This window comes from Nansenia antarctica (assembly GCF_963989245.1).
Source record: "Nansenia antarctica genome assembly, chromosome: 3".
Classification (NCBI taxonomy): domain Eukaryota; kingdom Metazoa; phylum Chordata; class Actinopteri; order Argentiniformes; family Microstomatidae; genus Nansenia; species Nansenia antarctica.
This window is the reverse complement of record NC_137688.1, coordinates 36,405,435-36,416,192: the sequence shown is the minus strand read 5'-3', so window position 1 is coordinate 36,416,192 and position 10,758 is coordinate 36,405,435. Positions and strand designations below refer to the sequence as shown.

Sequence of the window (10,758 nt, the reverse complement as noted above, 5' to 3'; positions counted from 1 at the left end):
CTATTTCTTAATACTGAAGCTGGTGAAAAGGTAACACATGTCACCTTCCTGTTACACAATACAAGGATGGCACTTGCAGAAACACACAGATTAAAAGGTTTGCATATAAGGCTTTTTCTTATATATAAAAAAAACACCTTACAAAAGGCTTTCTCCTTCATTGTTCACATCGTCCTTCCATCAACTGTACTTGTCAAACCATTTTCCCTTAATTTTAAGGTCTCTTTAAGACTTCAATATCTTAGAATTATACACATATCTGTTAAGTTCCTTCACATAAAGAAATTCTGAGGCCTAAAACTGTGTGGCTAGCTGGCCTGACAACAGGGCAAAACTATGGACAACACATTAAGTGAAAGATAAGTAATAATAGTGATGGACTGTAGTGTGGACACTACTGTTTTTTTCAACACTGTATAAATATATACATAGGCAATACTTTTTTATTATTTTTGTAGTGATTATAGAAGCGGAGTGCAATTTGTACAAGTCACTAGTTTGTGCTATAAATACTATGGAACATAGGGTTTTAGGATGTTAGCACCACACATATTTTTAGGCCTTAATACTGTACAATTTTTAAAATGTATTAATTTAATAATTTTTCATTTTTGCATAATGCAGCCTCTTACACAAATCCCTCGCCCCCACCCAAATCAAACTTCAAATCAATGTCTCCGTGGGTAGACATATCACCCTCCCCCTTGAGTCCTTCAATAAAAGCTTCCTAGAAGCTTCAGGCACGTGCATGTACAGCTTAAACACAGCAGCATGTTTTTAAAACCAAGCAGGTAACAATACTGAACAGAAAATAAGATGGGAAGCTTTTGAATGTGGTAGTTTATTACATGCCGTCTTCCATATTGTCCTCGTGATCAGATTTGGTTTCTGTTTTCCCATCCAACGAACTATCGTCCATCGAGTGCTCTCCGTTGTCCTCCTCATCCCTCAACGTGTCTGGATCCGTGTCCATGCTCTTGTTCTCGCTCTCCTCCTCCTCTTCCTCAAAATCGTCTTCCCTTCTTCCTATCTTCGCATACGCTCCTTCAACTTCCTTCTGCCGATCTCTCATGCCTCCGTTCATGCCTCCGTTCATGCCGTCCCTCAAAATGCCTTCCCGCTCCTCCAAGTCTGGGTAACCCTGAGGAGTGATGCCCTGTAAGTATGCCCTACTCATTAGTAGCTCAGTGGGCTCTAGGTGGCCCTTTTCACGTGCCTCTCGTTCCGCTGCCTCCCTCTCCTCAGCCTCCCTCTTGCAGTAGGAATAGCGGTGGTTCATGTGCTGAGAGTAAGAGCCAGAGTGGGAGAAACGCTTTCCGCACTTGTCACACTGGTACGGTTTCTCGCCCGAGTGCAGTCTTGAATGTTCTATAAGGTGGTGCTTGTGTTTGAATGCCTTCTTGCAGATTTGACACTGATGTGGCCTTTTACCTGAGGAGACATAAAGGAACAGGAAAGCAGACATGAGTTGTCAGTTCGCTACCTCCTTAAAGCATGTTAAACAATGTAAAGCATAAGGAGGGAAACAGAGACACAAACTAAAAGAAACGTCTGATGTTGTTGACAATGATATTAACCAAAATGACATATCACACAGTATCAAATCTAACTTTGTTGTAACTTATTTGTTTATTCAAAATGAAAGGACAAGAGCCTGATAAGAAACACAGTGGCTATCTGTGCTTGTATTCATGTTTCTACATTATGAAATTCCCTCCTATAGCTAAAACATGGAGGAATCACAAACACTTATTTTCGGCATAAGTGCCACAATGGATGCAACACAAATAAACAAACGAAACAAAAACGAAATAAACAGAAATCTGTGACAAATAAATAAACAAATAGAAAATGTATTTGAGCAAGACTCATAATGGCTACAATAATCCTCTCAGAAACGTTCCTGATGCCTGTCTCTGCATTATTATTTTTTGGGACCATTCTGTTCTCCAGATGGGACACTTTGAATGTAAACGTGTCAAACAAGAAATTCAAGTTGACCACATTGATGGGAGTGAGATTTCAATACATCATGCCTCCAAATGGTCTGGCAAAATAAAAGTCCCAGCCTGCAATGGTGCTGGTCATGGCACATATCGCGGGTGAGACAGTTGTCCCCTTTGGATTTACTACAGCTCAGCACATCCGGAAATACAGCAGTTTATGTGACACAAATCATAAGACAGAGTTTCTCCTTTGGCATTTCAATCAACTCGTGACACCACTTGTGCAGCAAGCACAGGCACACACTAACACATCTGGCCAATTCCTAGCCACAAATAGCCCTGGAATGCCTTCAACGCCTTCCATAGCTGCCATATTCGAAGCACACCCTCCTACAGTACCACCACAACCACCACAGATACAGTCTACATTAAGCATTCTGCTCTGCTGTGTTCAGCACAGTGGAATGCTAGAATGATGCAATGTAGTGAAATAAATTCCCTGTGATGCTGTATGTGTAAAAACACAATCTTCAACACTCAAGAGCTTGATGAATTACACTGATTTGTCACTGTGAGTGATTGTCAGCAATAGACTGTTTTGGTCACGTGATACAGTCGGCAGTCTTTAACTGGTCATGTATGTGGGGAGATTAATGTGTTTTGTAAAAAATCATAATAGGGTTAATAAAGTAGCAAATGATGGATACGATTGGAAATGCCCAAGGAGGACCTGTGCTTAAGAGAATGCCTCATGCATTATGCGAAGCAATGAGCTTCATCCCTATTCTATATACTGTATGTATTATATAGAGAACATTATTTCTGCAGGATGAATTTCAACCTTGTATTATGTTAGCGATATCTTGTTCTACATATTTAATAAGTATCTATTATTTAATAAATAATCTCCTCACCCCTGTCAATGAAGAAACAAGTTAGGTCTTGATTTACATACAACTGAAAAAGAATAAAGCAAGGAAGAAGGGAAAAAAAGCAAAATATTGAAAGGGTTTAGTAACACAAACATTAAAAAGCATGGGGTAAAATAAGTGTCTAGAACAGTATATACCTGTGTGCTCATATTTGTGTCTTAGGAGGGAACTGCTCTTCTGGAATGTTTTGTCGCACAAGTCACACGCGTACATACCACTTTCTGTCTTCTTAATCTTCTTCCGGGACAGACAGGAGTCTGAATCTGTCATGTCATCCAGGCCTGACATATAATCTGCTGTTCCGTCAAGCATCTCCCCCTATAAAATAACAGATTGTTCAATCCACACCTGTCGACTAAATATAAGTATAACCTTTTGATGTTTGACTGAGAGACTAAATGGTACTTAGTGTGATCTATTAAGAAACAGCTTTGAGGTGCTCAGGTGTTTAAATGATGAGTTTTAGAAATATACAGTATGTCATAACATTTCAGCAATCATTCATGTGAATCCAATCAGACATACAGTATACAGATAGAATCACACACGGTAACATTCATATATCTTACAAGCATAAATATGATATGAAATAGGCAAGGAAAGCTGAACAAGCGAGTCCCTACTCTAGATGTGATACATTTTTCCTTACCTCATTTATTTGCATTTAAATTTGGTCTAATTTTATACATGAAAGGGTTAATTCTATATTTGTCTGTTCTTTCACAGGGAAGATAAACCCGATAGGCTTAAGCTTAAATTAATGGGGAAAATATTATTACATTAGAAGGTCATAATAACAGGAGAAAGCCTTTGCAGGGCATATTGCCATATTCTTATCATTTCAAACTCATAATGATTAAATCAAGAGGGGCACTAAATGACCAATATAAAAAAGCACTGATGCTCTCATTAGAAGTACTTGCTCTAGTCTGACAATGATTCGGGATACATCTCTACACTGTTTTTAAAGAACAGAGCACTATCATTCCGCAATCAATTTGAGCTAAATGCCCGTAGCTGTATTTTTAAAATCTAATTTAATAACTTAGAATAGGAAACATTATTAATACTTTTTTATCAAAATGGTTCCCACTATGTTAAACAGCCCTCAGCATTCAGCAGTAATGAACATGGAGCCTGTGCATTATTAATCTGCATGTAGAAACTCATTTTGGCTTTACTCCCTTTAAAATACAAGAAAGTGGCAGAACATTGAACTTAGTCAGATCCTCTGTGCAGAGCTCCAGGGCTTACATTTGCCAATTGCACAGACAATATATTTCACTCATATAATTGACGATACATAATACCCTTAAAAAACGAAACTGGGTTGAAACGCATTGATTTTAAGGGGATGTAACTGTACAGCATATGCAATTGTATTCTAGGATAGACTCTGAACATCTGGAGACGTGCTGCTGCTTGCACTCCGTGGTAAGGAAAATTCGCGGCGGAGTCTGGCAACAACTGAATTCCCACTTCATAACCTCTGAAACACCCATTATACGCTGATACCACTAATGATGCCTGCTTGGGAACTGAACCACTCTAGGCTTGTTTGACAGCTGGTTATCTACCCGACTTTGCTGGTTCAATGTGCTGCAGGTGAGCATGCTCATTCCAGACTCTTGAGTACCTTTTAATTAGCGGCACAATGAGCAGATCATGTTGGAGAATCTGAGAGAGAGAGAGAGAAAAACCTGAGGCTTAAAAAAAAACCACAAGTGGCTTATTTACCTGGAAACCCGGTTTTCGTTGGTATTTTCTCCTCTGCTGCATCTCAGCAAAGGTAGCTGCTCCGGTTGCATAAGTGTAGGCCATGTGTGGTAGGAAGCCCATTTGATCCATGCCTGGGTACGGCCTCAGTCCCGGGATGCTGGCTTGCATTGGGGTCATGAATGTGGCAGGTGGAAATGCGCTTTGCGGTGGAAGCGATGTGTACAAAGGTTTGGCACCAAAGGGGTTAATGCCAAACATGGGGCTAGTGCTTTTGTCAAGGTTTCCATTGTTGTTAGAGCCTGCGAATTCCTTCTTGAGATAGGCCAAGTTCAAAGGCTCTTCGAAGTGCTCACGGGGGGAGGGAACACTGTTATGGTCAATGGTAATACTGTTGAGCTTAGGTCTGCTTTTTACAGTCAGCGCATGTTTGGGCTCCTTCATGAGTCTTGGCAAGGACAAGTCCAGTGGCTCAGCCTGAAGGTCCTCTGACGTTAAGCTGTTTGGAGTGTATGAGCTGCTATGGGAGTTTTTAGAAGATGTTGAGGAAAGGTTTAAGGGGGAGGGTGTGTTGCTCCTGGAGTGGTCCAATTTCTCACCCATTTGTTTGGTGCCGCTAAACTGGTTGGGTTTAAAAAGTCTGAGGGGGATGTCACAATTGTTGATATTGTTGTGGAGCTCTGCGATAGAGGGGGACGTGAGGTGATCAACATACTTGACTAGAGACACTGGTGACCTAGCTGCCATGATTGAGTCTTTAGTGGGGATGTAGTTATTTGCACTCAGAATCATGTGTTGTTCTATGTTGTTCCGCTCTAGAGGTGGGGTCCTTGCATTGCCGTACTGGTACACTTTTCTCTGCTCAAACCACTCTTTCACAAATTCCTGAGGAAGGCCAACCGCCATAGAAATCTTTAGTAGTTCATCAGAATTGGGCTCTGTGTTCATAGCAAAGTATGCCTTGAGCACAGACATGTGGTCCCTATAAGAGTTAATGGGACTTGTTACTCCTTTCTCAGACAGCATGGAGGACAGCAGGACGGCGTGCTTCTCTGCATACATCCCTTGCTTGGAGGGCATCAGATTCTCACTGGGCTGAAGAACCGCTTTGATCTCCTCGTTCATTTTACATAGGTAACGTTCGTGCTGATGCAAGGGGATCGGACCTGGAAAGCTTTCTTTGCAATACTGGCAAGCAAAGGGTGTAAACATGATGTTGTTGTTATCGTGTGTCTTTTCCTCCGTACCTAAATCTAGCATGTGGTTTGATTTCTCTCTTTTGATATTGCTAATTTGTCTCTTTGAGTCTGTCGTTAAGCTCTGGAGGCAAGCTTTGGCTTCGTTCACTTTTTCTAACGTGTAGTCAATAATGCTTTTAGTGGCACCGTTATGGCTGACGACTGGAAGAGCCACCTGGGGAACACCTGACGACATCAGCCCCTGTTTCTGCTCCTCAATTTGATTCCCGAGCTCCTTCATGTAAGCCTTGAGCTTGGAGATTTCCTCCGGCTTGCAGTCCATTTTCTGCCTGCACACAGTGTTGTCCACGATCTGGAGGACCTTCTGCACCTCACTCAGGTTGTTCCCCAGGGACGGGTAGCCAAAGAGCTGTGAATCAATCCCCATCCCAAAGTGCTGCATGGGACTCTGGGCCGAGCTGTGGACCCCGCCCAGTGGGCTGTTACCCCCAATCCCTCCATTCATGAAGGGCCCAGGTGCACCGAAGCCATGGGAGGCCATCATTAGTTTATAGTCATTGAAGTCTAGTGGTTCTGTTTTGATGTTCAGGTGGTTGTTCTGGTCCTGCAGGCCCAGGGGCTTGCCGTTCTCCAGTTTGTGTCGCAGCTGTGTGATGGCAGTGTTGGTGGGGGAGGAGGAGGCTGATGTAGGGGAAGAGCCTGTTTTCATGTTATTGCGCATCCTCCCATTGACTGCTATCAGGCCGATGCACTTCTTGCTGCTTATGTGAGAGCTGTAGGAGCCAGAGTGGGAGAAGCGCTTCTTGCAGTTGGGGCATTCATACGGCTTCTCACCTGAAGAAGAGAAGAGATGGACTTCTAAAATAAGTGATATAAACACATTTGCACCTTTTCAGATATAGAATGTGATGTATAGTGCACACACACACACACACACACACACACACACACACACACACACACACACACACAGTTGCTAAACTTCTGTTGTACAGTCAAATACAGTTTGTTTCTAAAAACAATCATTGAATATGGCACTACTGGGCAACATGTTGGAGTTTGTGCTACTGAACTTACAGTTACCTTTGATGAGTAATAATAACACAATCAAGCTATTACCATACACCATGTGAATAGCAGGGTTGAAAACAAATTAAATCAGATTTAACTGCTTAATTGTAAAATGTATGGATGTGAGACAACAAATAACATAAAGAAGTCATCCGTTGACAGCTATTGTAGGGGGAAATAATGGTTTTGTATTGGTTTTGTTACATCCTATGAAGCTCACAACAGTCTTAAATCAAGGTTATCAATATTCAAAGGAGTGCACAAGCCCCCTTGCTACCCACCACTGTGAATCCGCAGGTGTTCCTTCAGATGGTGCTTGTATTTGAAGGCCTTGCCACATTCTGTGCATTTGAACTTGCGGTTGCCAGCCCCCTGGTTCAGCAGTTGGTGCTGTGGAAGAAAAGGTATTTACATGAGCTCCACACAAATATTACAGGGGGAGAGTTCAGTAAATAACCACAATCAGCCTGCAGTGGACAAGCCAAATGGCTCACGTTGCTACAGAGCATCTTGCCTTTCTACTTCCAACTCCAATGAGGGAGTACAAGAGTGGCAATGATAACAGAGGGAATCACATACCTTTTAATTTCCTGGCTCTTGAGCCAAGGAAGCATGCCTTTAGAATTTGGCAGCCAAGAAAATAGAAAATATGAAAGGGTCTTTTTTTAGATATTCTCCCTCATTAGAAACTGCAGTCTGATCTACTTTTATCAATTTGGTGTAATCACTTGAAATATATTGACCATTTCACAAGTCATCCCTCCATATACCTGCATGCTGAATTAATCAAAATGAAATTACATTTCCATAAATGTTGAAATGTCTTAATTGGGGCCGTTTTGGAATCCTCGAACGTGTGTTTAATAATCTGAGAATACACCTCATAGGCTGGGCCTTGATACGCTGTTCAAAGGTAAACATCAGTTGCTCCCCTCAAATTTGCAATTCAAACAAGGCCTTCAAAAAAATCTAAATCTAATCGCAACAACAACAACAACAACAACAACAACAACAACAACAACAACCACAATAACAGCGAACGTGCAAAAGGGCACACCAGGCGTGCACAATTAATTCAGAGTGGGAGGTGAGCATGTTAAATGGTTAGGAAATACAAAAGATCTCTCAGCGCAGAGAAAGCGGTCCCTGATCCAGGCTGACAACTGCTGGGGTGTGCTGACTCTACTACCCACATTCCTGGAGAGACAGATGGTGGTACGCAGGACACAGGGAGGATTGTTCAAACAGCAGCAACCTTCAAAGATCAAGCAGGAGTCGGGCCGCCAAGCGCCAGTGAGGGACCCCACGGCTCGTATGTTGCTGAGTTGCATAAACAAACAGCAACAGCTGCTTTGGCTCCCCCTACTTCCCTCTAAGGACCTGGGTAAACTTTAGTTGTGCCACCGTTAATAAGATACAATCATTCTCCTTTCCTAATTGTGAATGGCACCAGCAAATGTTTTTTTTTTCTAACTATCCTCCATCAATCAGGGAAGGTTAGAGATGTTGTGGGCGGGGATATGGCTGGGTGTTCACATAATGATTGACTCTTAATTAGTCATATTTTCTGTAATTTGCTAAGTAGACACAAGGAGTGTTTGGAAAATACAACAACCAATTTGTAAATATGATCAACACAATTATTTTATAACATTATAACTCGCCTTTAATTTAATATTGAAATGTATGAGTCTACTTCAGGTGCGTTGCAGTGAAAGAAGAGTGTGATAATCACAACTGGCAAATGCACTGAACCTACACCAGGAGACTGTCACTTATATGCCACATGCATGGAAAGAGGAATGGTCTCCATGGCCATTCACCTGAGGCACATGAGTCCGATGTATAGTGCAGAAAGAAAGAGGTTCAGGGGTCTTGTAAAAACCAAATAGACCCCCCCAAAAACGGCAAACATAAAAAGCTAAATAGTAGGTACTATGAGGAGGGGGACAAGTCGATCACTAAGTAGGCCATCTGCTCCTGTTTAGATCCGTCTGGTGGATCAGGTGAGGGTGCTGGCTGTTGTCATTTGATTATATCACTAGAGAGAGGGGAGCTATCTGCTTCAGTTGAAAGATCATGTAGTACACAGTTTGCCGTGAGAGCATCTTTTCATACAGTAGGTGGAGAGATTAGTCTCCTGGGACGGTGTTCACCCCACACACCCCACACTCTTTACCCCAGAGGAATCCTATTGTCACTACCAGTTTTACTTCTGTCTTTCTGTTATGATTAAATCTAATTGACAATGATGTTCAACATTCATGAATATGTGTGCTTTTCTCTGAAAGGGATTTGAATGTGATGCATGTCAATTGTCAATGAATTCCCCAGGTGGTGTATATACAGTACTATATAAGAAATAAATTGGTAAATTAGTGAGAATCAATTGTAGATGTATGCTTGGCCTTTGTTTGTGCAATGTAGGAAACCGGGAGTATATAAAAAGAGAACTGTAAGTCAAGTGTATAAGAGATTACTGTAAAGGAAAGGCTCATTTTAAAGAACATAAAAGATGTGAGTGAAGTGAAGTTAAAGAGCAGATACAATTTCTAAATTGGAAATTAACACAATCATTCGATCGTGAACATAGGACTGCAAAATCATATCAGAGGAGGCCATCAAAAAACCATTTAGGCCTCAATTAAAGTTATTACCATTAAAAGATCTGCATCTTCAAAATGCCATGAAAAATTAATAATGATTGCCAATCAAAATTATATCTTTTCTCCAAGGGAATCACAGCACATTAGATATAGAGTGAGAGAGGAAAAAGGGAGCAAGAAAAGTGTTTAAAAAAAGAAAGGACATATGATCCTCACCTGATCTCTTCCTGGCTTGTGCGTGGCCATATGTCGCTCAAGCTGAGTGCGGTAAGCAAACGTGTACTTGCACAGGGGGCAGGGAAAGTTCTCCTCGTTCTTCTCATGGCGGTACTTGATGTGCTCCTTGAGCGATGTCAAGCGCTTGTAACCCCGGTCGCAGTAGGGGCAGGTCAACAGTTGGGCGAAAGCATCTGGAGTTCCAGGTGGTAGGTCTGCATAGGAAAGACAGGGAAGGGGGGTGGGTAGAGAAAGCGGGCCAAAAGGTCAGCAAATCAATGGCAGCTAATGGGCGTACTGCCCAGAATGGTATGGGAGGTATCTCTGCAATCTGCTCTACAGAGTGCCATCGTCTCAGGCTGGCATCCGTGCCCCTCTACACACACACACACACACACACACACACACACGCAGGCACGCACACACATGCACGCACACACACACACGCACGCACACACGCCCACGCACGCACGCACAGACAGACAGACAGACAGACAGACAGACAGACACACACACACACACACACACACAGACAGACAGACAGACACACATTTTAAATGCTTTATTTATGTCCACATACAAAGTACAATTCTAAAGGACATAAATAGAGCATTTAAAATGGGTGTCTGTCTGTCTGTCTGTCTGTCTGTGTGTGTGTGTGTGTGTGTGTGTGTGTGTGTGTGTGTGTGTGTGTGTGTCTGTCTGTCTGTCTGTCTGACACACACACACACACACACACACAGAGTCTCTCTCTCTCACTCTCAGGCTGGCATCCGTGTCCCTCTAGACACACACACACACACACACACACACACACACACACACACACACACACACACAGTGTCTCTCTCTCTCTCTCTCTCTCTCTCTCTCTCTCTCTCTCTCTCTCTCTCTCTCACACTACACCCATCCATACACACTCCTAACTCTCTAGATGTAAAATGATACAGATTACTACTTTGTTATGATAGTCTTGATCTGAAACATTCAACATTCACCTTGATGTAATAAAGAAATGTGAAAAGTCTGAAATAATGCACCTTGACCTGGTTTTAAAGAACACTGTCTCAAC

The 10,758-nt window shown here is 42.2% G+C and overlaps 1 protein-coding gene across 1 annotated transcript in view; it reads right to left on the bottom strand.

The window, feature by feature from the left end:
• Window positions 1-844: 844 nt before the first annotated feature.
• Window positions 845-10,758, bottom strand: part of zeb2b (zinc finger E-box binding homeobox 2b) — a gene marked incomplete at its 3' end in the record, with an annotated part of 68,701 nt that continues 58,787 nt past the window's right edge. Inside the window, exons 5-9 of the mRNA XM_080525746.1 lie at window positions 9,687-9,901; window positions 7,146-7,254; window positions 4,616-6,627; window positions 3,016-3,196; window positions 845-1,431 (exon numbers count right to left, since the gene is read on the bottom strand). Of these exons, the coding sequence (XP_080381872.1) occupies window positions 845-1,431; window positions 3,016-3,196; window positions 4,616-6,627; window positions 7,146-7,254; window positions 9,687-9,901 (3,104 nt within the window). The remainder of the gene's footprint in view (window positions 1,432-3,015; window positions 3,197-4,615; window positions 6,628-7,145; window positions 7,255-9,686; window positions 9,902-10,758) is intronic.